This window comes from Tiliqua scincoides, chromosome 4 (assembly GCF_035046505.1).
Source record: "Tiliqua scincoides isolate rTilSci1 chromosome 4, rTilSci1.hap2, whole genome shotgun sequence".
Taxonomy (NCBI): Eukaryota; Metazoa; Chordata; class Lepidosauria; order Squamata; family Scincidae; genus Tiliqua; species Tiliqua scincoides.
This window is the reverse complement of record NC_089824.1, coordinates 69,227,488-69,253,395: the sequence shown is the minus strand read 5'-3', so window position 1 is coordinate 69,253,395 and position 25,908 is coordinate 69,227,488. Positions and strand designations below refer to the sequence as shown.

Genomic DNA, 25,908 nt, shown 5'->3' with positions numbered 1-25,908 from the left:
GGAAGAGGCAAGCCAGGAGGTTTGCGCTGTAACCAGCACAGGATAGTGGCCATAAGCAGCTTAGCCAGAGGCAAGGGAAACTTTTCCCCTTACCCCTGGGTAAGGGCTGCTGGCTCCAATGGGTCTCGGACTTGTGCCACCTCTGAAGGTGGCACAAGTCCAAGGAGAGCGGAGTGGCTTGAAGCCACTCCGTTCTCCCCAGGAATGGGGGTTGGGATCCGGCATAACTGCCAGATCCCAGCCCTGCCTCCCATTCCCCGCCCACCCCGGGGCTGCCCATTGCCTGCCCTCCCCCCGCCCAGGAATGTCTCCCTCCCTCCTCCTCCCCACCTTGCTTTTTTGTTTGCGTTGGCCCAGTGGGGCCAACACAAGTATTTGAGGGGAAACCAGTGCGGAGGCTTATATCAGTCTCCGCAGGCCAGTGCTTCTCAGAGCACCGGCCCGGCTTCCGAAGCGGAGGCGCAAACATGCTTTATGGCACGTTTGCGACCCTCCCAAGTCCCTTGGGCCGGCCTAACTCATAGTAGTTAGGACTGCGCCCTTAGTCATGTATCCTGTTTATCATTGGAAACAGTAGGAAGTAAAATCCAGTCAAGGATCCCTGCTTCAATTGCTGAAGAGCCTTTTTATACTAATTCTTTTAAAACTTATTTAGGACACAACAGGCATGGAATATTTTTGTTTTTGGCAAATAATGCCTACACTGAAGAGGTACCTTCACCACAAAAATTAATAAAGATAACCAATAAAACAAATACATTTCATTTTCACTGTAACAGTTTCTTAAGTTTATCACGTACCTTAAGGTGTGTTGCCCGTTTGAAAGCTTTACTGCATACGTGGCAAACATGGATTCTTTCCTTGCCATGAACTTCTTTACTGTGCTGCATCAGCATGGCAGCTGAAGAAAAGGTCTGACTACATTCATAACACTGGTGCATACGGGGCTCTTTTTCAGCTTGAATGCTTTTAGATAGGCTTGGAGTAACCTCACTCACCTGCCACAGTTAGATAAAATGTGCAGTTAGATTAAAAGTACATAAAGCTAATTGAGGGCAATAAAGTCACAAGAAAACTATTCTAACTAGTTCTTTTTCAGATGGTACTTTGAAGAACACATTATCACAGAATCCATGTTAAGATATGTCATTCAACTTTTAGTTCAGCTCTTCAGTAAAATAAAGGACATAGCTGTGATGCAATCTATTGTGGCACCTATTTTTCCCAAGGTTTTAAAAAAAATTATTTATAAGTCACCTTTCTGCCCAATATCTTTTCGAACATACTTACTAAATAAGTCTTACCTGTGAATTTCCGCTTTGTTAAGTGGCAGGAGGTTATTTTGCTCTTAGGATGCCCCTCCTAAACAGACCAGCAAGCAGGGCTCTTCCCTTTTCATGAGGCTGGGTGAAGCTACTATCGCAGGAGCCAGACTGGTGGGAGATGGCACAATGGTGGTGCCTTGCCCACCACCTCCACTGGCCAGGCACCAGTACCATGCTGCCTCCCAGAATAATTTACAGATTGGACTTGCCTTTCCAATTAACATGGGAGAGCATAATATCTTCCTGCCACTGTCCTAGAATCAGCCTGTCACACTTTGCCAAATGACAAATAATAAAACAAAACCAGAAAGATGAAGGTTGAAAAGATGTTTTCCAGATGTAAGCAAACCATCAAGTACAGAAAAGTTATTACCTGACAATTTTCTTAAGATTTATGTCTCCATCAATCCATCTTTCCAAGCACTCCCAGTCTATGAGCAAAGACCAAAGGCAATACAAGCACTGTGGTTGAAAGCTCCAGGCTTAAAGCCTATCAGTAAATTTTTCACTAGAGTAGTATTTCCAAAGTAATTAGCATATTTAACCCATATGAACAACTATTTTGTTAAAATGTATTTTGTTTTGGCATTATTCTTGGAATAGTAAAGATAAAATGCTACATGTAATCAGTAGTTTGACTGAAGCAAATCTTGATTGAGAGAAATATTAACCCAAAAAATAATTAGGTAAGACTTTTCATTGTTTCATAATGATTATTAACTTGACAACCTGGAAGCAGAAAAAAGTAGTACTGTACTATGCCAGCAGCATATAAGGTTCTAAATGAAGAACAGTTGGAAACAAATTTTTGGTGAAAATGATAGGAAGGAATAAGCTTAACTGACAAATGAGAACTGTCCACAGTTGAAGTTTACAGGAGGATGAGGAAACTGGTCAAATGGGATTGGCCATAAGCAAAGTGAAACAAGTTAAGAATGACAAATGAAAATGGGGAAAAGATAAGAATAAGAACAAGCAAGAAAGAACAGAACAACAGAAGAGGCTAAAGAAAGATCCTCACATATGTGCTGCTTAAAAACAGGAGTTTATAACTGGGGAAGAACCTATAGAGACTGATAAACACAGAAACTAATACCTTAATACAGTGTTTCTCAAACTGTGGGTTGGGACCCACTAGGTGGGTCATGAGCCAATTTCAGGTGGGTCTCCATTCATTTCAATATTTTATTTTTAATATATTAGACTTGATGCTACCATGGTATGTGATTCCATTTGGGGAAATATTACATATCTGTACTTTGAACAGGCTACTACGTATATTCTTTTAACAAAGAAAGTCAATGAAGTTCACTCTTGGGTAAATGTAGGTAGGATTGCAGCCTAGGATTGTTAACAAGTTTCCTGTTTGATGTCACTTCCAGTCATGACATCACTTCCAGTGCGTCCTGACAGATTCTCATTCTAAAAAGTGGGTCCCGGTGCTAAATGTGTGAGAACCACTGCCTTAATATAATAAACTGATGTTGTTAGATGCCAAAATGCACAAAAGGAAGACAGAAAAACTTCTTATAAACTAAATGGGCAGCCCAATCCTATGTTTCCTGGTGCTGCAGGTTACAGCCGAAAGAATCAACACTGTATCCTGTGGGGCCTGGGAAGCCGCCAGAGGTCTCCTCAGGGGAAGGAATAATCGTCCCCTTGCTCCAAGTAAATCCCCCAGCCCCGAAATGGGGTTTCTTCAGTCTGCACCAGCTAAATTGCTTCTGATCCTGACATGGGGGATAGGATCCAGCAGAGGAGGCCTTTGCTCCCCCCCCCAAGCCAGATCCACACCCGTTTTGCCCTCCTGCAACCCTTCCCACATTCCTGTGCCGCCCGGTGCTCACCTTCTGGCTGCACCTCTTCAGTGGTACTGAGAGGGCGGCAAAGGCCTCCCCACCAGTGCAGCTTCCTCCACAGATGCCGCAAACATGCCTTATGGCACATTTGAGACATCCAGCGCCAGTGCTGGGTTGCAGCACGAACACTAGACCCGGACAGGATCAGGCTCTAAGTCTTTGCATTAGCCTTCCCTGCAGAGGATACTGGAAACATATCCACACCTGAACCACTATTTCAGGCAGCATATCTGGAAAGCTATGTCAATCAGAGGTTCTAGCTGAAACATTAAAAATAACATTAACAAGAAAGCTCTTAAAAGCAACATTCTTGACAGAGGACTTGAAGATACAAGAGTGAAACAAGTGTGTGGTTTTTTAGTTTCAAAAAGGTAATTAAGGACAGAGGAAGATAAGACAGAGGTTTATGAAATTATGGATGATGCTGAGAGAACAGAGTTTTTTAAAATTTTCTGATAATGTTTTAACTCAAAGCCATTCAAAGCAACTGATTATTAACGTGTTAATATGTTCAGGGTTGATAGGAAGTGCTATTTCACATAGTGCATAGTTCGAATGTAGGATTCACTGTCACTGGAAATGTTACTACCTTAAGCTCAATTTTAATGAGATACAGGCAAGCAAGAACTTAGCCATGCGGTGGTGATCTCAGTTGGTGTCTCATCTAAACCAAGACTATAATATGTGCAATGTTAGCATGCCAGCACAGCTCCCATCCAGGTTATGGATTCTTGACATGCCAGCACTGCATACACAGGCAAGGCAAACCAGTTTAGAGATACTGGATACATGATAATTTGCATAGGAAAATTCATCTTGCTTGTTAAGCATCCTAAGAAGAGCCCCACTGGATCAGGCCAAGGGTCCATCTAGTCCAGCTTCCTGCATCTCAGTGGCCCACCAAATGCCCGAGGGAGCATACAAGACAACAGACACAACCTGCTTCCTGCTGCCCTCCCCTGCATCTGGCAATCAGAGGCAGCCTATCTCTACCTTGCACATACCTACCATGACTAGTAACTCGTAATGAACTTTTCCTCCAGAAATTTGTCCGATCCCCTCTTAATGGCAACCAGGCAAGATGCCATCACTACATCCTGTGGCAAGGAGTTCCACAAACTAAATACACGCTAGGTAAAGAAATATTTTCTTCTGTCTGTCCTAACTCTCCCAACACTCAACTTTCGTGGATGTCCCCTGGTTCTGGTGTTATGTGAGAGGGAAAAGAGCATCTCTATCCACTCTGTTCATGATTTTGTATGTCTCAATCATGTCCCCCCTCAGGTGCCTCTTTTCTAGACTGAAGAGGCCCAAACACTGTAACCCTTCCTCATATGGAAGGTGCCCCAGCTCAGTAATCATTTTGGTTGCTCTCTTTTGTACCTTTTCCATCTCCACTATATCCTTTTTGAGATGTGGCAACCAGAACTGGACACAATACTCCAGGTGTGGCCTTACCATAGATTTATACAACGGCATTACAAATATTAGCTGTCTTATTCTCAAAGCCTTTCCTAATGATCCCAAGCATGGAATTAGCCCTCTTCACTGCTGCTGCACACTGGGTTGAGACTTTCATTGAGCTGTCCACTAGCACCCCAAGATCAGTCTCCTGATCTGTCTCAGACAGCTCAGAACCCATTAGCCTATGTGTAAACTTTTGATTCTTTGCCCCAATGTAAACGCACCTGCCATTTTGCTGCCCAGTCTCCCAGTTTGGAGAGATCCTTCTGGAGCTCTTCACAATCTCTTCTGGTCTTCACCACTCAGAAAAGTTTGGTGTCATCTGCAAACTTGGCCACCTTGCTGCTTAGCCCTGTCTCCAGGTCATTTATGAACAGGTTGAAAAGTACAGGTCCCAGGACAGATCCTTGGGGCACTCCACTTTCCACCTCTCTCTCTCACCACATTTAAATTGGATGACTTTTTTAAAAAGACAACTCAAATTCATGATCAGATAACTAAACAATAGCTCAATGGAAGTTCCAAAATTATTTTTAACATAATGTTGCCTCAACTTCTTCAAAAGGAAGAGCTTACTTAAATCCTAAACCACAGTTGATGCAACCGTTAATAAACTAAATTAGGACAAGACATAAATGAAATTACAAGACACAGCATGGCATATTTTGTATCATCATTCAAGGTAAGTATATATGAAACATTTACCTGATATGCTAGTTCATCATGGTTTGCAGCTGCTGAATGTGGCGTATGACTCACTAGTATTACTTGGGAGCTTGCAGTGTTTTGTCCAGACAGACTAGAATCTGTGAGTAAAGCAGGAAACTGCTGCCCCTGTCAAAAGATTTATTTAAGAATGAATTACAGGTAAAGGAAAATACAACAGTCACAAAAACAGGAATTTGCCTTACCTGGGTAAGTCATGTTCCTGGTGGAGGCAGGGGGCATTCCTCACCAATGGGATTGTCCCTCGCTGCTGCTGGAGGCAGGGCCAACACAAAGGTGGGCAGAGCTTCACAAGCACAGGGATCCAGTCCCCAAACACTACTTGCCAAGCTGTGACAGGATCCTCATACACACTACGACTGGTTGCAAACTTGCATCACAATTGCACTCTGTTAGGAAAACTGCTTTGCACGTAAATAGGTTTAATACCCCAGAAACAGAAGGGTTTGAACAAGGGAAAGAGGTCATAGGAAACCCTAAATACCACCTTGCATCTATGTTTATGCAGTAGAGGGAGTGATCCCCTGAAGTGTGGTGGGCAGAATGCCCCGTTTCCACCAGGAACAAGACTTAACCAGGTAAGGCAAATTCCTCTTTCCCCTGATGGAGGCGGGGGCATTCCTCACCAACGGGATCTACCAGAGCAGTATCCCTCAGGGGTGGCAGTTACATCACTCACTCTCACACCTTCAGTACCCTATGGAGAACTTTCTTCCTGAAGGAAGCCTCTGCCGAGGCTGATAGATTTACCTTGTAGTACTTAAAGAAAGTGTGAGGTGATGATCACGTGGTAGCCCTGCATATATCCTAGAGCAATGCTATGCTGCCTAAGCAGCTGCCATCTAATGGAAATAAGCTTTCAAACCATCTGGAGGTTGTAAACCAGCTGCCTTGTACACCATCAGGATGCGAACTCTAAGCCACTTAGCTAGAGTTACCAGAAACACCTTCCCGCCTGTGGTAAGTTACAGATAGAGTGTCCGTCTTCCTGAATGGGCGAGTGCTTTCTATATGGAAGTTTAGGACTCTTCTGACATGTAGTGTGTGCCAAGCCTTTTCCCTTGTATGTTTAGGGTTAGGACAAAATGATGGTAAAAACTAGTTCTTGCTGTGAATGAAAAATTGAGTTAAGTAAGAAAAATGAGTCAATCCTAAGTACCATGGTGTGTGGAATACACAAAAGTCAGGATGTATAAGGCCCCCCCCCCCATTCAGATACCCTTCTTTCCGATGTTATAGCTACTAGAAAGGCAGTTTTATATGACAGGACTTCATGGGACTACGGCCACAGGCTCGAAGGTAGGACTCATTAAAGATGTTAGGACCCTGTTCAGATCCCAATTTGCAAGCCTATGGAGGAATGTTCAGTAACACTACCCCTCTGAGAAAATGTTCCGAGGGGGGGGGTCTGAAGATAGGCAGATAGACCCACCCCCTGCCCCTTTGATAGCCGCTACTTGACAATGTAGCAAACTAGTTCTAAGCTCCTTGACTAAGCCATCCTGGGGAAACTCCAAGATAACAAACACATCAGGTGAAGTAGGAGAGAAAACCTTATCCCTGCACCAGTCCCTAAAGGTTTTCCAGGTGGTCCCATATACGTTTCAGGCATTCAGAGGATAGTCTGGGCTTTATAACCCTATCGGAGAAGCCCAATTGGTGCAATTCCAACTTTTCAACCTCCACACTGTCAACTGGAATCTGTGTGGTTGTGGTTATTGTAAAGCGCCTTGTAAGAGTAGATCTGGCCAGGCTGGAATCTCCCAAGGTTCCTGTCTTAATTGTATTAAGTTTGGGTACCAACCTGGCCACTTTTGTGCCACCAGAACTTAGGAGCCCCTGAGGTCAAGGGCTTCAATAGTGCATCCACCACTTCCACTCCCTTGTCTATTACCCTGGAGTAGAATTTGTTGTTGCGAGTTTTCCACAGTAGCAAACTATTACAAGTAGCAAACTACCTACTATGGGTATCCGAATCTGGTCCTCAGTTTCTGGATGCAACCTGCACTCTGTTTCCAAGAGGCTTCATCTGCGTAGGCAGTCTGCCTCTATGTTCTTCTCTCCTGCTAGGTGTTAAGTTGTGAGAGAGAACTGTGTTTTGTTTTGTGTGTGTGTGTATGCTGTCTGTTCTTACTAGAACATGACAATGGCAGAAATGAGGTTTGAGATGAAAACAGAGCAAGACAGATAGATCTCAGCTCCAGGAGACTGATGCTTTGAGACATCTCCTGGGAGAAATAATGACCATGAATCACTCTCCCATTTAGTTGGGCCCTCCAACCAAATATGCTGGCACCTGTGGTCAGGATCACTTGTTGCTAGCTCTAAAGGCTCACCCCTTGGACAGCTGTCCATTGTACACCCACCACTGCAAATCCCTCTTCAGGGTTGGTGGAATAAAGAGTGTGGAAGTGGCATCTCCTCTCCATCTTCTTGAGTGGGACCAGAGACACTCCTGAAGAGTTCTGGTGTGGAATTGGGTCTAGTTGACCAGCTGAACCAACATTCATAGCAGGTGGACTAGCGTCATGATACCTGTCTACTTGACTGAGAATCTGGAGGATTGTGTCTGTGATCCTCTGTCATCTCTCTGTTGGCAAAAAGGCATGGAAAATGTGGGTATTGAAAAATACTCCCAGGTGTTCCAGTATCTGGATGGGAACCAGTGAACTGTTTGACTGGATTATCACAAAACTGCGAGTTTGCAGGCAGAGCACCATCTGGTGCGTGTTGAGCTCTGCTTGCTCCCTGGACGACACCTTTATTTAAAAGTCATCCAGGCGAGGGAAAAGAAACATCTCTGCCTGAGATGCGCCAATAGTACCACTAACACTTTAGTGAACCCCCCTGGAGAGGTCATTAACCCAAAGGGAAAGTCATGGTACTGAAAGTGCGAGGATTTGTAGGAGACCTCAGATATCTACCGTAATTTTACAAAAACAGTTCAACCACCTTAGATCTAGGACTCCATGCCTCTCTCCATTCCGCTTCAGTACTGGAAAGATCACCAAGTAAACCCTGGTACCTCTCTCAGCAGAGGGAACTGCCTCTATCGCCCTAATATGAGGTAGATGGTAAATGGTTGCTAGGATAGCTGCATGTTTATTTGCATCCCTTGATTTTGAGATCTGCCAGAACCCATCCCTTGGTTTCCTTACAAATTCCAAGGAATAGTCTTTGGAGACATGTCTCCAGGAACCATGCGTCCAATATTGTGTTGTACCAGGTTCGCATATAATCCTGAAGACTAGCCTGCACCTTGGGTGAGAAACCCCTGTGCCAACCTGTCTCTAGCTTCATTCCCTGCCTTGGAAGAATGGGAATGCTGGAACTTTCTGTGGAAGTTCCCAGATTTGTGCCACTTGGGGTTGAATTTGGACAGCTGTCTGTTCCTTCTTTCAAGATGAAAGGGGTGAAAGCTCTGGTTGGCTTTAGTCTTCCCTGTCTTGGAAGCTGTGGGAAGTGCTCTGTTTTTGCCCTTGTTTCAATGAGAACAAGTTCTAATGCTTGCCAAATAGATCTGGAGAATAGAGTCCCCAGTAATCTACTTTGAGACTGCACAGCCACAAATTTCTAACGGCCACCACACTGGAGGTGGCTCTAGAATAGTCAGCTGAGAAAGCAGCTGGCAAGGATACCTTTTCCAAAGTGTCTTGATTGGTTTGGATAAGGTGTTGTTCTTCCTCCCAGAAATTGATGGCTCTGGAGAAAAACAAACTGGCTGCTGAAGCTCTGAGAGCAAACAAAATAGTCTAGAAAGCTCTCTTCAGCTACGCCTCAATGCATTTGTTGCATGGGACACAAGGGATCACGGCCTGAGAAGACAGTGCTGCAACAGGTGCATCCATTCACTGATGGTACCTTGAGTTTATCTAAGATTCCCTTAGGAAGAGAGTAAAACTTGCTCATGAGTTTGGTGTCTCACTAGCCATGAAGTGAGGAGGACCACTCCATCTCCATCATTTTAGGATGGGTTCTGGAAAAAGGCATCTCTGCTGGCCTCAGTGGACCCTGAGGAAAGAGACATTCTGGAGAAAGAAGTTAGAGTTGCAGCACTGGCTCTCATTCTGAGGCTTTAAGGCTCAGTGGCTTAATAACCTTATCAAATATGCTGGAAAAAACTCCCTCTGGAAAGAGATTTTTTCCACAGATGTGAGCTTCCACACTCTCCACATCCTCACCATTATTGTTTGGGTTTTTTCGGTCCTTTACTAAGGAATGGGCAACTCTGAATCTGAGGAGTCAAATTGGCCTGAACATTGTGAGGGAGAGCTGGAAGGGACAGGGTTCCTCAACGCCTGAGGCTGCTTTCCCTTTTCCAACCTTGGTCTTTCGGTTGTTTAGGGAGAGGAAGCAGACCCTGCGAGGCTACCCAGTACCACTGCTTGACCCCTTCTAGGCTAGCTATATATATATATATATATATATATATATATATATATATATATATATATATATATTTTCACTGGACTGTTTATGAGGGAAAAACAGAGGTTGGTCAAAAAGAGCAGGAAAACAAACCCCTTACTAGGTTACTCACTGCATGTGAGAAAAATGTTGCCTGCTGAGTTATAAAATGGCACCCGTAGAGGTAAAAAACAGAGCTGGTGCTTATGAGCGTTGGGCAGGCTCTGTGCACACTGATGGAGAGTCCTGTCCGTTTGCCCCTGACACTGCAATAGTGCCTAGATTGACCGGTGTGCCTCTGTTTCTCAAACCTGCCATCACCTCAGAGAGGTGCAGACCAGGCACTGTCAGCACAAACAGCTGAGATACAAAATGGTGCCTGCTGAGGTAAAAAACAGAGCCGATATTTGTGAGTGTTGGGCAGGCTCTGGGCACGCTGATGGAGAGTCCTGCCTGTTTGCCCCTGACACTGCAATAGTGCTTGGTGATCAAGGTGTATCCCTCTGTTCCTCAAACCTGCCGCCACCTCAGAGAGGTGCAGACCAGGCATTGTAAGCCCAAACAACTGAGGTAAAAAACAAAGCTGGTGCTTGTGAGCATTGGGCAGGCTCTGGGCACGCTGATGGAGAGTCCTGCCTGATTGCTCTTGACACTGCAATAGTGCCTCGATGGAGGGGTCTGCCTCTGTTGCTCAACCTGCTGCCACCTCAGAGAGGTCTCAGTACCTCAGACCAGGCACTGTCAGCCCCAACTGCTGAGGTAAAAAAAATGGTGCCCGCTGAGGTAAAAGCAGACCTGATGCTTGTGAGTGTTGGGCAGGCTTTGGGCGCTCATGGAGAGTCCTGCCTGATCGCCCCCAAACACTGCAATAGTGCTGGGTCGATCCAGGGGTCTGCCGCTGACCCCTAAACCTGCCGCCGCCTCAGAGAGGTGCAGACCAGGTGCTGCCAGTTCCCTCACAGCAGGAGAAATGGTGAAAAAAGCGGCAGTTAATGTTTCTGTGGTGAAGAGAGCCGGGCCTCAGCCGCATCTGTCAGGCAAAAACGCTCCTTTCTCTCTGGAACTCAACGGACGACCTTGCTGAGGAGGGGAGCTGAGACAGGCTGAAGAGAACCATTTTCCCTTCCCTTTGAAATCGCTGAGGAGGAGCTCCAAAAGAGATGACTGAATTTCATCGAGGCAGGGACAGTCTGGGGACTGGATCCCTGTGCTTGTGGAGCTCCGCCCGCCTTTCCGTTGGCCCTGCCTCCAGCAGCAGCGAGGGACAATCCCATTGGTGAGGAATGCCCCCGCCTCCACCAGGGAACAACTGAAGACTATGAACCTGAACACATACATGAATCCCTCAGGATTTCCAAAAGGGTTTTTCAGTAAATATATTTATGATAAATACTTATCCAAACACCCCAAAATTCTTAAGTTGAATAGTTCAATCAGTATCTTCTTGTGTAAGTAACCTAGAGACTGTGAACACTTGAACACAAGGTGCCATATTTTAAGGCTTCAATCCTAAACAGATATACTTGGGAGTAAATCTCAATGAAATAAACTGGACTCACTCCTGAGTAGACATGCATAGAACTATCCACAAAAACTCCTGAAATCATAAGCAGCATACTAAGTACATGATATGGACCTATCATGCAACACTTTATTATACCTATCCAGAGAAGTACCTGTGTTAGGGCCTGATCCAGACCTGTGCACGCTAGCGCACTGTCGCAAGCATACCGTAAGGCACGTTTGTGAGCCCTGTGCCAGCTACGGTGTTGGTCCCATGTTCCGCAATCAGGTGGTCACCAGGACTGCCCGGCAGTGATGGGAGGATGTGGAGGAAGGTGGGGTGAAAGTGTTCTGGGATGGAGGGAGGAGGGGAAAGGCAGGGCAGAGGCATGGCAGGGAGGGAGATGGGCGGGAGGAGGACGGGACTGGTGGATCCTGAGCCCTGTGTGGGACCGCACAGTCTGACACAGGTCCCTCCGATTCTGTGGCAGCTCTAGAGCTGCCATAGAATCGAATAGCCCCATTATGGGGCTACTTCCCTTCCCCTGAAGATCCACCACAGGCTGCCTGGTTTCACGCAGGACACCGCAGCAGCTATTTTTGGTGATGTGGCAGTCCCATGCGCTAGGAAGCTCAGGATTGGGCTGCCCATCTTGTAACATCTTAAAGAAGCACTACAGTAGTAGAAGGAGCACTTTAAAGGAGTACAATTAATTTTAAGATAGGTTTCTGGAGATGGTAGCCCAGACCCTGTTGATGCAACAGTTGCGTAGCGGGGGGGGGGGGTCCGCAGGACCCCAGACAGCAATGCCACCCCTGCTGTGGCGATCCAATCGCTGCAGTCCTATCCCACCTTGCTTTCAGCCAAGCTGCTTGGAGTAAGGCTGTTTGGAGAAGCAGCCGGGCTTGCTCTGAGCAACCATGCCAAAAATGACTGTGGGAGGGTAAATTTTCCTGCCTGTCCCTGCAGCCTTCTCAGCATGGTTGGTCGGAGCGAAGCTGGGCTCTTCTTTGGAAGTGCCAGCTTCACTCCAACCGCACCAGAAATAATTGCAGTGACATCATCACATCACCACAATTTCTTCCGGGTTGGCAGGGCAGCAGGCTGACCAGTATGCCCCACGGTGATGCACCAGTCAGCTAAATGGATGGGGCGCAGGAATGTTTCTCCCTGTCATTGACAACATGTGTTATGTGACATATATGTCTGTGCATTGTATGTTATAATGCAAAGCTGGAAGACCACCCATTTATATTCTAACTCATTTAGGATAGCTTCTACCCTGAAGACTACCTGAAACTTCCACAGGTGCTGGACTAATCAACACCTTTTCTGAGCTGTTTGTTTCTGCTCTTATAGCAAGGAAATGTTTTTAATTAAAGTAATTAATTCAAATATACATCACAAGTGTACTAATGTTATAAAACCAGAAGAAACGGATTGATGACTGCTTCAGGCATGAAATCTTTTTATAGAGGACAACACCTAACACCATGTTCCTTATTGTCTCCAAAAATGAGGATTTCTCAAAAACCACAGAAAGGTCAAATGCTGACAAAAGCAAAATGCCACAACATCAGAGGGAAAGTCACATATATGACTGAAAGTCTTTGAAAGTCACAGGTAAATGATTTGTGGATAGAAGCCAAAGCCTTTGCAATGTTTTATGGTACATTTGAAAAGAAAATTGTTTTAGAGACAGTAAGGGACATAATCTTAGCTATTGTCTACAGATTGAGAACCCAATCCTGAGCTCAGCACTCCGGCTTTCTGCCTGGTCTCAATGCGTGGATGAGACGGTGGTGTAGGGAGGAGGGGTTTAGATTCGTTAGGCACTGGGGAACGTTTTGGGACAAGCGGGGCCTGTAGAAGAGGGACGGGCTCCATTTGAACCAGAATGGAACCAGACTGCTGGCGCATAACATTAAAAAGGTGGCAGAGCAGCTTTTAAACTGATCCCTGGGGGAAGGCCGACAGGCGCTGAGGGGCATCGGTTCGGGACTCCTCATCCCATAAGGATGAGGATGGGGAGGTTAGAGAACAACAAGACAAAGGCAGAGTAGGAGAAGAAATTGGGAAAGGTAGCGTGATGGGATGTGATAGACGGTTTGGCACAATGAGAGGATGCGGGGACAAAGGAGCGAATAAGCAGCCCATCCTGGGGCATTCCGTGTATAAATGCTTTTATGCGAACGCCCGAAGTCTACGAGCAAAGGTGGGAGAACTGGAATGTCTGGTGACAAGGGAAAATATTGACATAGTGGGCATAACGGAAACCTGGTGGAATGCGGAGAATCAGTGGGATACTGCAATCCCGGGCTATAAACTCTACAGGAGGGACAGGCAGGGGCGTGTTGGAGGTGGGGTGGCCCTTTATGTTAAGGAAGGGATAGAATCCAGCAAAGTAGAGATTGAAGGTGGGTCCGACTCCACCGTAGAATCTCTGTGGGTTAAATTACCAGGCTTGTGCAGCGATGTAATACTGGGGGCATGCTATCGTCCTCCAGACCAGAAATCAGATGGGGACCTTGAAATGAGGAAACAGATCAGGGAGGTGACAAGGAGGGACAGGGTTGTAATCATGGGGGACTTCAATTATCCTCATATTGACTGGGTCAATTTGTATTCTGGTCACGATAAGGAAACTGGATTTCTTGACGTGCTAAATGACTGTGGCTTAGATCAGCTAGTCACGGAGCCCACCAGAGGACAGGTGACTCTGGATTTAATATTGTGCGGTACGCAGGACCTGGTTAGAGATGTAAACGTTACTGAGCCATTGGGGAACAGTGATCATGCTGCGATCCGTTTTGACATGCACGTTGGGGGAAGAATACCAGGCAAATCTCTAACAAAAACCCTTGACTTCCGACGGGCAGACTTCCCCCAAATGAGGAGGCTGGTTAGAAGGAGGTTGAAAGGGAGGGTAAAAAGAGTCCAATCTCTCCAGAGTGCATGGAGGCTGCTTAAAACAACAGTAATAGAGGCCCAGCAGAGGTGTATACTGCAAAGAAAGAAGGCTTCCACTAAATCCAGGAGGGTGCCCGCATGGCTAACCAGCCAAGTTAGAGAGGCTGTGAAGGGCAAGGAAGCTTCCTTCCGTAAATGGAAGTCTTGCCCTAATGAGGAGAATAAAAAGGAACATAAACTGTGGCAAAAGAAATGTAAGACGGTGATATGGGAGGCCAAGAGAGACTATGAGGAACGCATGGCCAGCAACATTAAGGGGAATAATAAAAGCTTCTTCAAATATGTTAGAAGCAGGAAACCCGCCAGAGAAGCGGTTGGCCCTCTGGATGGTGAGGGAGGGAAAGGGGAGATAAAAGGAGACTTAGAGATGGCAGAGAAATTAAATGAGTTCTTTGCATCTGTCTTCACAGCAGAAGACCTCGGGCAGATACCGCTGCCCGAACGGCCCCTCCTAACCGAGGAGTTAAGTCAGATAGAGGTTAAAAGAGAAGATGTTTCAGACCTCATTGATAAATTAAAGATCAATAAGTCACCGGGCCCTGATGGCATCCACCCAAGGGTTATTAAGGAATTGAAGAATGAAGTTGCAGATCTCTTGACTAAGGTATGCAACTTGTCCCTCAAAACGTCCATGGTGCCAGAAGATTGGAGGATAGCAAATGTCACGCCTATTTTTAAAAAGGGAAAGAGGGGGGACCCGGGAAACTATAGGCCGGTCAGCCTAACATCCATACCGGGTAAGATGGTGGAATGCCTCATCAAAGATAGGATCTCAAAACACATAGACGAACAGGCCTTGCTGAGGGAGAGTCAGCATGGCTTCTGTAAGGGTAAGTCTTGCCTCACGAACCTTATAGAATTCTTTGAAAAGGTCAACAGGCATGTGGATGCGGGAGAACCCGTGGACATTATATATCTGGACTTTCAGAAGGCGTTTGACACGGTCCCTCAGCAAAGGCTACTGAAAAAACTCCACAGTCAGGGAATTAGAGGACAGATCCTCTCGTGGATTGAGAACTGGTTGGAGGCCAGGAAGCAGAGAGTGGGTGTCAATGGGCAATTTTCACAATGGAGAGAGGTGAAAAGCGGTGTGCCCCAAGGATCTGTCCTGGGACCGGTGCTTTTCAACCTCTTCATAAATGACCTGGAGACAGGGTTGAGCAGTGAGGTGGCTAAGTTTGCAGACGACACCAAACTTTTCCGAGTGGTGAAGACCAGAAGTGATTGTGAGGAGCTCCAGAAGGATCTCTCCAGACTGGCAGAATGGGCAGCAAAATGGCAGATGCGCTTCAATGTCAGTAAGTGTAAAGTCATGCACATTGGGGCAAAAAATCAAAACTTTAGATATAGGCTGATGGGTTCTGAGCTGTCTGTGACAGATCAGGAGAGAGATCTTGGGGTGGTGGTGGACAGGTCAATGAAAGTGTCGACCCAATGTGCGGCGGCAGTGAAGAAGGCCAATTCTATGCTTGGGATCATTAGGAAGGGTATTGAGAACAAAACGGCTAGTATTATAATGCCGTTGTACAAATCGATGGTAAGGCCACACCTGGAGTATTGTGTCCAGTTCTGGTCGCCGCATCTCAAAAAAGACATAGTGGAAATGGAAAAGGTGCAAAAGAGAGCGACTAAGCTGATTACGGGGCTGGGGCACCTTCCTTATGAGGAAAGGCTACGGCGTTTGGGCCTCTTCAGCCTAGAAAAGAGACGATTGAGGGGGGACATGATTGAGACATACAAAATTATGCAGGGAATGGACAGAGTGGATAGGGAAATGCTCTTTACACTCTCACATAATACCAGAACTAGGGGACATCCACTAAAATTGAGTGTTGGGCGGGTTAGGACAGACAAAAGAAAATATTTCTTTACTCAGCGTGTGGTCAGTCTGTGGAACTCCTTGCCACAGGATGTGGTGCTGGCGTCTAGCCTAGACGCCTTTAAAAGGGGATTGGACAAGTTTCTGGAGGAAAAATCCGTTATGGGGTACAAGCCATGATGTGTATGCGCAACCTCCTGATTTTAGAAATGGGTTAAGTCAGAATGCCAGATGTAGGGTATAGGGCACCAGGATGAGGTCTCTTGTTATCTGGTGTGCTCCCTGGGGCATTTGGTGGGCCGCTGTGAGATACAGGAAGCTGGACTAGATGGGCCTATGGCCTGATCCAGTGGGGCTGTTCTTATGTTCTTATGGAGTGCACTGTCGCAAATGTGCAGTAAGTCACATCTGTGAGACTTACCGCTGGGCCAGCACCTGTGCTAGCCCAGCGCTGGCTGGCTGCGCTGGGCTAGCGCCAGGCGGGCACCCATCCTCTGCTGCTCGGCGGTCTCATGGACCGCCAAGCTGCGGCACAGTAAGCAGGGGAGGGGGCGGGAAGGAGACGTTCCGGGGAGGGAGGAGGCAGGTGGAGGGCAGAGAGAGGGCAGGGAGGAGGCATGGCAGGGAGGCGGAGAAAAGGTGGGCAGGAGGCATGCCAGCGGGAGGGAGGCGGATCCTGTGAAGCACGGATCCCGTGGAGCTCCGCTCCACCGGATCCAAGGCATTCATGTGGGGCTCTGTGCCCTACACGAACACCTTTAACTTACCGCTGACCTTTTGGTCGGCGGTAAAGTGAGTAGCCCCATTGCAGGGCTGCTTCCCTTACCTGGGAGAAGGGGACAAAAGTCTCCTCCTGAGGCGCCACCTGCAACTGGCTGAGGCACACAGGATGCAGCGGGAGCCATTCATGGCACTGCTGCAGTCGCATGCCCCGGGCAGCTCAGGATTGGGCTGTGAGTCTCAGTTTCCACAAGGGTTCCATTCCCATGACCTATGTGGATGCCAAAAATTGCATTAAAAGAAATCCATTAAAAAAAACAATGTCCCTTTGCTCAGCAATTTACCTTTGTAATGCTGGGCAGAAGCAGACAATCGATCAACCAGTCTCTCTCCAGGCGCTTACAAAGGCTTCACTCAGAGGCAGCAACCCCTCCCTTCACCTGGAGTGCAGTGTGGGGGAAATAATGCAAAGAGGAGGTGATAATCACTTGCATTCTTTCACATGTTCAGGAGGAAGGGAGTTGCCTGCCTCGGAGTGAAGCTGTTTTAAGCGCCTGGAGAGACAGATTTAAGACTGTCTGCTGCTGTTACAATGTTAAATGAGGCTATTGTTAAAGGACATTTTTCCTTTAATTTAAAGGGCCCTTGTCATTGCGTTGAGATAAAACTTAGGGTGAAAAATCCGTGGATAATTAGTTATACCTGTACTGCAAAAATATGCCCTCTTTAAACTGTCTTCAAACTGTTCTACTTTTACTACAGGGGTTAACGAATTATCTTTTTGCAAATGACACCAACCTGTGATGTGATGTTAAGTGTTACTGCGTCAAGACCAGCAGATAACATACTCTGAGTATCAGCCAGGGTCAGGGTGACACTTCCATCTCCTCCTACTCCTGAAGATGACATTACTAAATTTTGAGCTGGTTGAGACATGGGTGATGTGGATGGAAGGTTCACACTGGAGGCATTAAGTTCTGTAAAAAGTATGACATGGTACAAGTCAAGATGTATCATACAAAAATGTATTTTACTAGATATTCGAATATTGTTTAACATATTGTCATTTTCATATCTATAGCCAGTACCATGCATTTTTCTATATTGTCTAATTTTAGAAGAAATGTTCTCTCCACTACTTCATGAACTGAAGCTTAGGATCAATAGACTTTGTATTTTATACACCAGCCTACTTATTTACATACTTTTGACTGTCCATCCCCATACGCTATGCACATATTAATTACCGTAGATACCCACGTACAGTAAGTGAAATTTTTGCCAAGTAATCAAGCTCCAATTATCACTTTATCTCCGGGTCAATCAGAGAGCAGAGCCTTTCAACTCTGAACAGTTTGTTTCTCAGCTGAGCAGTTGCTCAGCTCAGGCACACACCTCCTTAGTTGCTATAGTTACTTTCCAGGGACATTCCAGTCAAAATTAACCTTTTATTCTCCTTCCTTCTGCTTGCAAAGCAGGTCTGTTTTTTGAAACACCAGGATAGGACCCTCCTTCCCAGGCTACAATTCAGTGCACCATTACTTAAGAATAACACCCATGGAAAGCAGTGGGTCTACTTCTGAGTAAAAAGGGTTGAAAATATCTCATCTCTCTGCTGTGAATTGAATTGCACACTCTCAATTATGTGTTATGGGTTGTATGTTGTATGTAGAGCTTCTGGCTTAACACACCAGACACCTTAAAGGTATCTTTGATTCATGGTTCTCCTTATGTCCACCTTAAAGGTGGATTTGATTCATGGATCTCCTGCAGTGGTTCCCAACCTTTTTCACTTGCATATCCCTTGGCAGCCCATTTCCATAAATTGTACCCTTCATATTAGCAAAATGTTTGTAATTAATAATACAAGCCTTCATCTCCTCCATATGAAAGCCCAGACTTCATGTATTCATCACATATTTTCTCTTTTCATCTGTTTGAAGAACAGAAGACTCTGCCTTTGCACTGTTTTGCACCAGAAGTGTGCTGAGAAATTCTGGGTGATTGATCACTTTTCATATTATGTTTCAGTTTTTTTACTGTGATGGTTTTCAATCACTGGTTCATAGATGAATTGATGACCAAAAACTATTGGTGGGGCTTTCACAGCCTACTAGCTACCTCCCTTCCTGCCCTGCAAAGCATTCCTGCAAGGGACATTCCTAACTTGCAAGGCATTGCAACCCTTCCTGCCCTGCAAGGGCCTGCCTTTTTCTGCCATTATTTCATTCTTTTTCAATTACCCCTAAAGGTCCTGTTGAGTGTCCCTGGGGGTACGTTAATACCAGGTTGGGAACCACTGTTTTACTGGTATCTAGTTTACAGTGCACTTACCCTGATAGTGTTTAGAAAAAGGTGGTGAAGACCAGAATTTTAAAAAGAATAAAAATGTCTCTTATGATCTTTTACTATGTTTTTAATAAATTAGAACTACAGTTCTTAGGTAACAATTAGTGGTAGGTTATTTTTCAGGATCTGGTCTCAGGTAATATCGGACAAAACTATAGTCAGACACCCCCCTAAGTTTAACCCCCGACTTATCCGAGGGTCATAGAAAATTCCATGATTGTTGGCTCAAAACCTGCTCTTGACTTATCTGTGGGGTTGACTTATAGGCGAGTGTCTGCGATAATATGTGGCGTTTTTAAACAACAGGTGGGGATAACATTAATGCCACAACAATACTTTAGTGCAATATGCTATATTTTAACAGGATACCTAACAGAAAGTAGGGAGCAAAGGAATGAAATTGTTGGGCCAGATAAAATGTGATAGGAATAACAATTTATAGTAAATCAACAGATACACTAGAATAAATTATGGAATGCCTACCTGCAGTACTGTTTAGTGCTGGGGTCTGAGACAGAAGTTGATCATTGCTTATTGTTAAAGTAGCCGCTGCCGATTGATTGCTGATAGTTGGTGTTGCCAGTCTTAGGTTACCATTCAGTTCACTACCTCCAGAGGAACTATGCTGAATAAGATCTTGGCCTACACAGAAAATGTTATCTATGACACACTTAAGATTTGCATTTATTTATTTTTTAAAAAATTCTTCCTTTACAAGAATGAAACAGCATGGCAGGAAAATACATGCAGTAAGATGGAAGTATTAAATCATGAACCTACCAAAGTACAAAAATTCCTATCAACCAAAGTGGTTCATATCACAAAATTCATACCACCCTATCTCAAGTAATCTGGAGAATTCTTCAGAAGAAAATTCATTTTGGTTGGTCCTAATAAAGAAACTATTATGACATTCGAAATTTTGCTGATGAACCAGCATGGTTACATATGGTTTCTTTCATTAAAAGTAATTCATGTATGTTAAACAAATTTCATAAATAATAACACTGAAAGCCTAATTAAAACAGCAAATGATAGAGAGCTATGTTAAGGAAAATGAACACTGGATCGTTCTGAATCGTATAAAGGTTTTAAAGATCCTTTTCAGCATGAAGATAGAAGAATGATTAAATATCTGGAAAGTGCAAGTTCTGTACTGAAAAGCCTATCAGAGCAAAGATCAGATTTTTTGCTGATTTAAGGTACAATTGTAAGATCCCCAGATGGTGAACACTCTGAGTGGACATTCAAAACAGAGTTTCGGGAACAGATCTATAATATAAACAGTATCTATAAGGGTCCAGGTAGTAAAAACAACCAGATCAATTTCTATGCTAATCTGCCATCCAACGGCCAATACAGAAAAAGTTAAAAATTAAATTCAGATCCAGAGAATGATCTGAGAACAGCTAGTGCTATAACATTGCCGAACCCACATAGGCATGAGCCTTATCAGTACAGGTGTGCACCCCTTAAAGACCTGGCCAATGATAGGTTGCATATACCATGGCCACTGCTGGTCAGGATATTGTACCCCCCCCCCAAGCTTCTGAAGCTGAGGGGAGCTCTGCTCCCTTGCCTCCAGAGGTTTTTCCTCAGCCTCTAGATGAAGTGTGCATCTGTGCGCTGCCTCTGCAAGGCTCAGAATGCCCCAATCACACGAGATGCGATTTCTGGTTTTCCAACGGAAACTGGAAGTCACATCTCTCACATGATTCAGGCAATCTGAGCCCCCTTGCCTTTGGAAGCTTTGCATAGCATCAAGCCCTGCTTGATGACAGGGATGCCGGTTCACATCCTGTCTTTAAGCAGTCATGACTATACTTGAATGAGATACCAACTAATAAATATTTACAGGCGGCCCTCAATATGTGCAGAGGTTCTGTTCCCGGAACCCCCATGGATAAGGAAAAATACCACTATTCAAAACCCATGGTTTCTGGATCCCCCCAAACCCAACTGGAGCTGAGCTCCAGTCACACTTGGAGAGCTTTCTGAAGCCTGGAGAGGCTACATGTGCCTGCCTGCAGCCTCTGAAGAATTCAGAATGAAGCACAGAGTCATTTAAAGGCGATTACCAGTTTTTGGCAAAAACCAGAATTTGCCTTTAAATGGCTCTGAGCAGCTTTCTGAGGTTCGCAAAGGCCGCGGGCAGATGTGTGTGGACATGAGAGGTGCAGAGCTCCCCTTTTCTCTCGAGGCTCCAGGTTGGCCCAAACCATGGACCTGCAAATAAAGAAATCATTGGGTACCAAATCCATGGTAGGCCATCTGTATTTTAAAGTATTTCAACTCCCCTTGGATTCTGAATGCTTAGATTTGGATTATTTATGAACAGAATCCAAATATATGCATAGGAGGTATACAAAATCATGCACACAGTCAGGGCTTCATGTGCAGATTTTGCGGTCATCTTTATGCCAAAAAACCAGGCTATTTTCTAAGCTAATAGAGACGCATCTCTTCAGCAATGACAAACACTGCAGTGAAAATAACAAATAAAGCACAATGAAGGCACGAGCCCCACCACCCACTCCCCGCCCGTCCGCCCCAGGGCTGCCCACCGCCTGCCCTCCCCCCTCCTCCATACCTCCCCCCACCTACCTTTCTTCATTGCTGATGCAACTTGCAAGGAGGAAGCTGAAGCGGACGGTTGCGTTGGCCTCTGCAGGCCGGCGCTTCTTTGAGCGCCGGCCCAGCTTCCTCCTGAGGAAGCGCAAACGTGCCTTATGGCACATTTGCAACCCTCCTGGGCCAGCGCAAGGGACTTGGGCACCTTTGAATTATGCCCTAAGATATTTTCTGCATAATCATCAGCTCTGTGACAAAACAACTACAGGAGTAACAGAAGGAGAGAAGCCTACTACTTCTAAAAAGTTTAGTTTATTCTTAAAGATTTTACTTTCAGCAACAGCTACATATTCCAGAAGGATCTGCCAGTTATAACAAACTTCAAATCATATGTTCCTGAGACAAAGTCATTGGGATGGAACTGACTAACTTCCACAAATAATTAGAAAATTGCCACTTGCCTGATATGGTGAGGGTAATTTCTTGAGGGCTTCCTGATGAATTTGTAGAAGTAGCACTAGATGCATGAGCTAAAACATGGCTCAGACTTGAATTATTTATTGTCAATGTAATCTCATGTTGACCATTTGAGGTTGATACCATGCCTTGTGAAGTCATGACCTGAGAGAGATCCTGTGAACCTGTAAACACAAGTCGGGTAAAAAATTAAATAGTCAAGTTTAATCTTGTTAATATTTATCTATATAAAAATATATAGGCCGCTTTTCTACCCAATGAATAATAATAATAATAATAACTTTATTTCTACCCCGCCTTTCTCCCCGAAGGGACTCAAGGCGGCTTACAACATATTAAAAACAATTTAAAAAACAAATAAAAACATATTAACACATACTAAAAACAGCAGTCAGAGTAAAAATAGGTAAAAAGAGCATAGAGCAGCAGCAAGTCATAAAAGAATCAGGCCTGTAAAAAAATATTAAAAGATGTTTAAAAGATGTTAAAAGGCCAAGAACTCAGAAGGCCTGTTTAAACAGAAGGGTCTTCAGGCCTTGCCGAAAGGTCTCAAGAGAGGGAGCCATTCTTAAGTCAAGGGGAAGGGAGTTCCATAGCGTTGGTGCCACTACTGAGAAGGCCCTATTTCTTGCAGCCGCCCCACGTACCTCCCTAGGCGGCGGCACTTGTAAAAAGGCCTTCTCTGATGACCTGAGAGGGCGAGCCGGATTGTACGGGAGCAGGCGATCTCTAAGATACCCTGGTCCAGAGCAGTATAGGGCTTTAAAGGTCAATAACAGCACCTTGAATTGGGCCCGGAAACGAATGGGCAGCCAGTGCAGCCGCTGGAGAAGCGGACTGACAGGGTCGAACCGCCTACCACACGGGCCGCCACATTCTGCACTAGTTGCAGTTTCCGAACCGTCTTCAAGGGCAGCCCCACATAGAGTGCGTTACAGTAATCTAATCTCGATGTCACCAAGGCATGGATCACCGTGGCCAGGTCTGCATGATCCAAGTACGGCCGCAGCTGGCGCACCAGCCGAAGCTGAGCGAAGGCCCCCCTTGCCACAGCCGCCACCTGGGAATCCAGGAGCAGCTGCGAGTCCAGGTGGACCCCCAAGCTGCGGACCTGCTCCTTCAGAGGGAGTGCAACCCCAATGAAGGGCTGAAGCCTTTCCAACTTTCCAGGGCTGATGCAGCTGTGCCAATGGGGTGTGCACTGCATCCTGTGGTTGGGTAGGAGTCACAGATTTGTTCCCTCCTCCACAGTCAAAGTTTGTTCCCTCACCTCGGGACTGCACTGCGGCTGCCTCAATGCTGGAAAGCTGGATAGGACTAGGTCCAAAGTCCCCAAAATATAAATTTTTAAAAGTCAAATACTATTGTTACACTGCTACATGATTAGTAAAAGGAAGAGGCAGGACTACGCAATTCATGGTAGGTCCTACCTACACCCAGTGATGATAATCCAAGAGTATCCTTTGCACAATGCTGGAAAGGGGTGCATTCAGATGCAGATTATTCACCCTCTCAGCAAGCAGTCCTATGAGGCAGTAAATACCTTCCTGATCTCTTCAGGAATACTGGAGGACCTCAGGAGAAAAAAGGTTTGGATGGTGAGACTCTCCCTCACTTTCTTGCTTCATTCTTCTTTAGGGTACTGCCCAGCTGGGAAAGTATGAGGAATCTCTGTGAATTTAAAGCAGCAATTTTCAACCACTGTGCACACTGGTATGCCGCAAATGGTCCACAGGTGTACTGTGGGAGTTTGGGGGAGAGTCATATATTCATAGGGCCATTGATAAATGTGAGCCTCCCACTGAAAGCACAGTGTGCCTTGTCAATTGTCAAAAAACTGATGGTGTGCTTTGACAATTTTAGCATCTTCTCAGTGTGCCATGAAATGAAAAAGATTGAAAATCACTGCTTTAAAAAATCTGTCACCAAGTAGTTAACCTAGTCAAAAATGCCTGTGCATGAGTATGTGTTATCACTTCTTACAAAGAACTAATTTCATATTTTTCAGAACAATTCTGCAAATATATTTAAATGATTTAAACAATAAATCAAGCAATTAAAAGATACAAGCATATTATTTAACTCTGAATGTGTTTGGTTTACATTTACATTTTATAAATGGATTTATCTTTATTTATTTATATCCCACTTTATCTCCCTGACAGGCATTCAAAGCAGCCCAGTCTTTATACTTAAAACATGCTTTTATCAATGTATGCAAAAACAGAATAGTATTTATTATTAAAAATAAATTTATACAGTGACTTTAAGAAGGGATTAGCAACGTAATGAATTTTGTTTAAAAAAAATGAAGACTTTGGGAAACTATTAGCTAAAAAATAATTCCAACTTTAAAAGTGTATTTTCTTAGTAGTACCTACCAGTAGCACTAGTTGTCAACACAGAATCTTGCTCAGACATAGGTCCTATTGATATATTTGCTGAAGATGTAACAGTGGGTTGTAAAGATAAACTTGACAATGGCTGTATTACCACATTTGCTGGCACTGAACTGTCTGCAGTTTGGAGAGAGGTATTCTGAGGAGTCAGACTGGGATCCCCAGTTAGCTGCTGAGTAAGCACATTACCCTGTTGTAGTGTCTGCTGTAAAAGACTGGGATCAATCTGAAAAATAAACACATGAATATATGGTTCATATAATTCAGATGCTTTGTAGAAAAAACCTTACAAGCAGGCTATTTTTAAAATACATTGTTACAAAGCTTGCACAGGGTGAGGGAGGGAGGCGGGAATGGGGTGGAACAGGGAAGACAAGGAACTGGACCCAGAAAAAGCATAGGTTTGTTAGCAGCAGCGCCCATCGAATCCTAACCCCCTTCCCAAGTCTGATCTGCCTTCACTGGTCAACGTGGACTTGATATTGCTGGCATAGGTCTGTGTCAACCCATGGTGGCAGTGGGGGCTTACACCAGAGAAAGGGAACCCCCAAGAGTACATGACTTGCCGAAACTCTCTTGTGAGATATAGCAGATACCACATTGGTACCACAGCATGTGGGGAGTTAGATAAGATTACCTGTTAATCAGTTACAAAACACGAAGTCATGTGTTCCTAGCCACCATGTTCCATAAGATTTACTGGAAATGTATTACAGTATGTGAAAGTGCTGGAGAGGAAATATCTAGAAGACCACTTCCTTTGACTGGGCATTGGAAAGTAACTGCCAAAGAAAGCTAGGGCTGCAATCCTAGCCATACTTCCCTGGGAGTAAATTCCACTGAACACACTGGGACTTACTTGTGAGTAGAAATGCACTAGTTTGCACTGTAAGAGCATCTGTACATAAGTTCTTGCATGATTATTTCTGAAAGATTATAAACACACCTGTAATGTAATGTTGTTAATACTGGTAGGATCTATTCCAGAAATTTGAACATTTGGTCCAATCAGGTTAGCAGCAAGCTGTAGCTGTATTCCTTCAAGGGTTGCCAAACTACCATCTGTCAGGGACACAGTTAAATCACCTCCAGCTGTGGAAGAAAACAGTGATAATTTTTCAAACACATGTATTAACAAGATATATCTTGTGTGACTGAATATATACAATTCTTCATTCTGCATAAAATAATCTTTCATCCTATTAGTAAAGGATATTGTAATAGATTTTATAATCGTTTAATATAATCACTGGCCCATAACATAAACAGCGTTTAAGTCTAAACAGATATATTTGTGAAAAACACATGTTCACAAGAC

At 44.9% G+C, this 25,908-nt stretch overlaps 1 protein-coding gene across 1 annotated transcript in view; it reads right to left on the bottom strand.

Annotated features, from left to right (window-relative positions):
- Positions 1 to 25,908, bottom strand: part of ZNF236 (zinc finger protein 236) — a 91,590-nt gene that overhangs the window by 6,402 nt on the left and 59,280 nt on the right. Inside the window, exons 24-30 of the mRNA XM_066623772.1 lie at positions 25,537 to 25,682; positions 24,573 to 24,816; positions 22,176 to 22,355; positions 19,627 to 19,785; positions 17,593 to 17,771; positions 5,354 to 5,482; positions 801 to 998 (exon numbers count right to left, since the gene is read on the bottom strand). Of these exons, the coding sequence (XP_066479869.1) occupies positions 801 to 998; positions 5,354 to 5,482; positions 17,593 to 17,771; positions 19,627 to 19,785; positions 22,176 to 22,355; positions 24,573 to 24,816; positions 25,537 to 25,682 (1,235 nt within the window). The remainder of the gene's footprint in view (positions 1 to 800; positions 999 to 5,353; positions 5,483 to 17,592; positions 17,772 to 19,626; positions 19,786 to 22,175; positions 22,356 to 24,572; positions 24,817 to 25,536; positions 25,683 to 25,908) is intronic.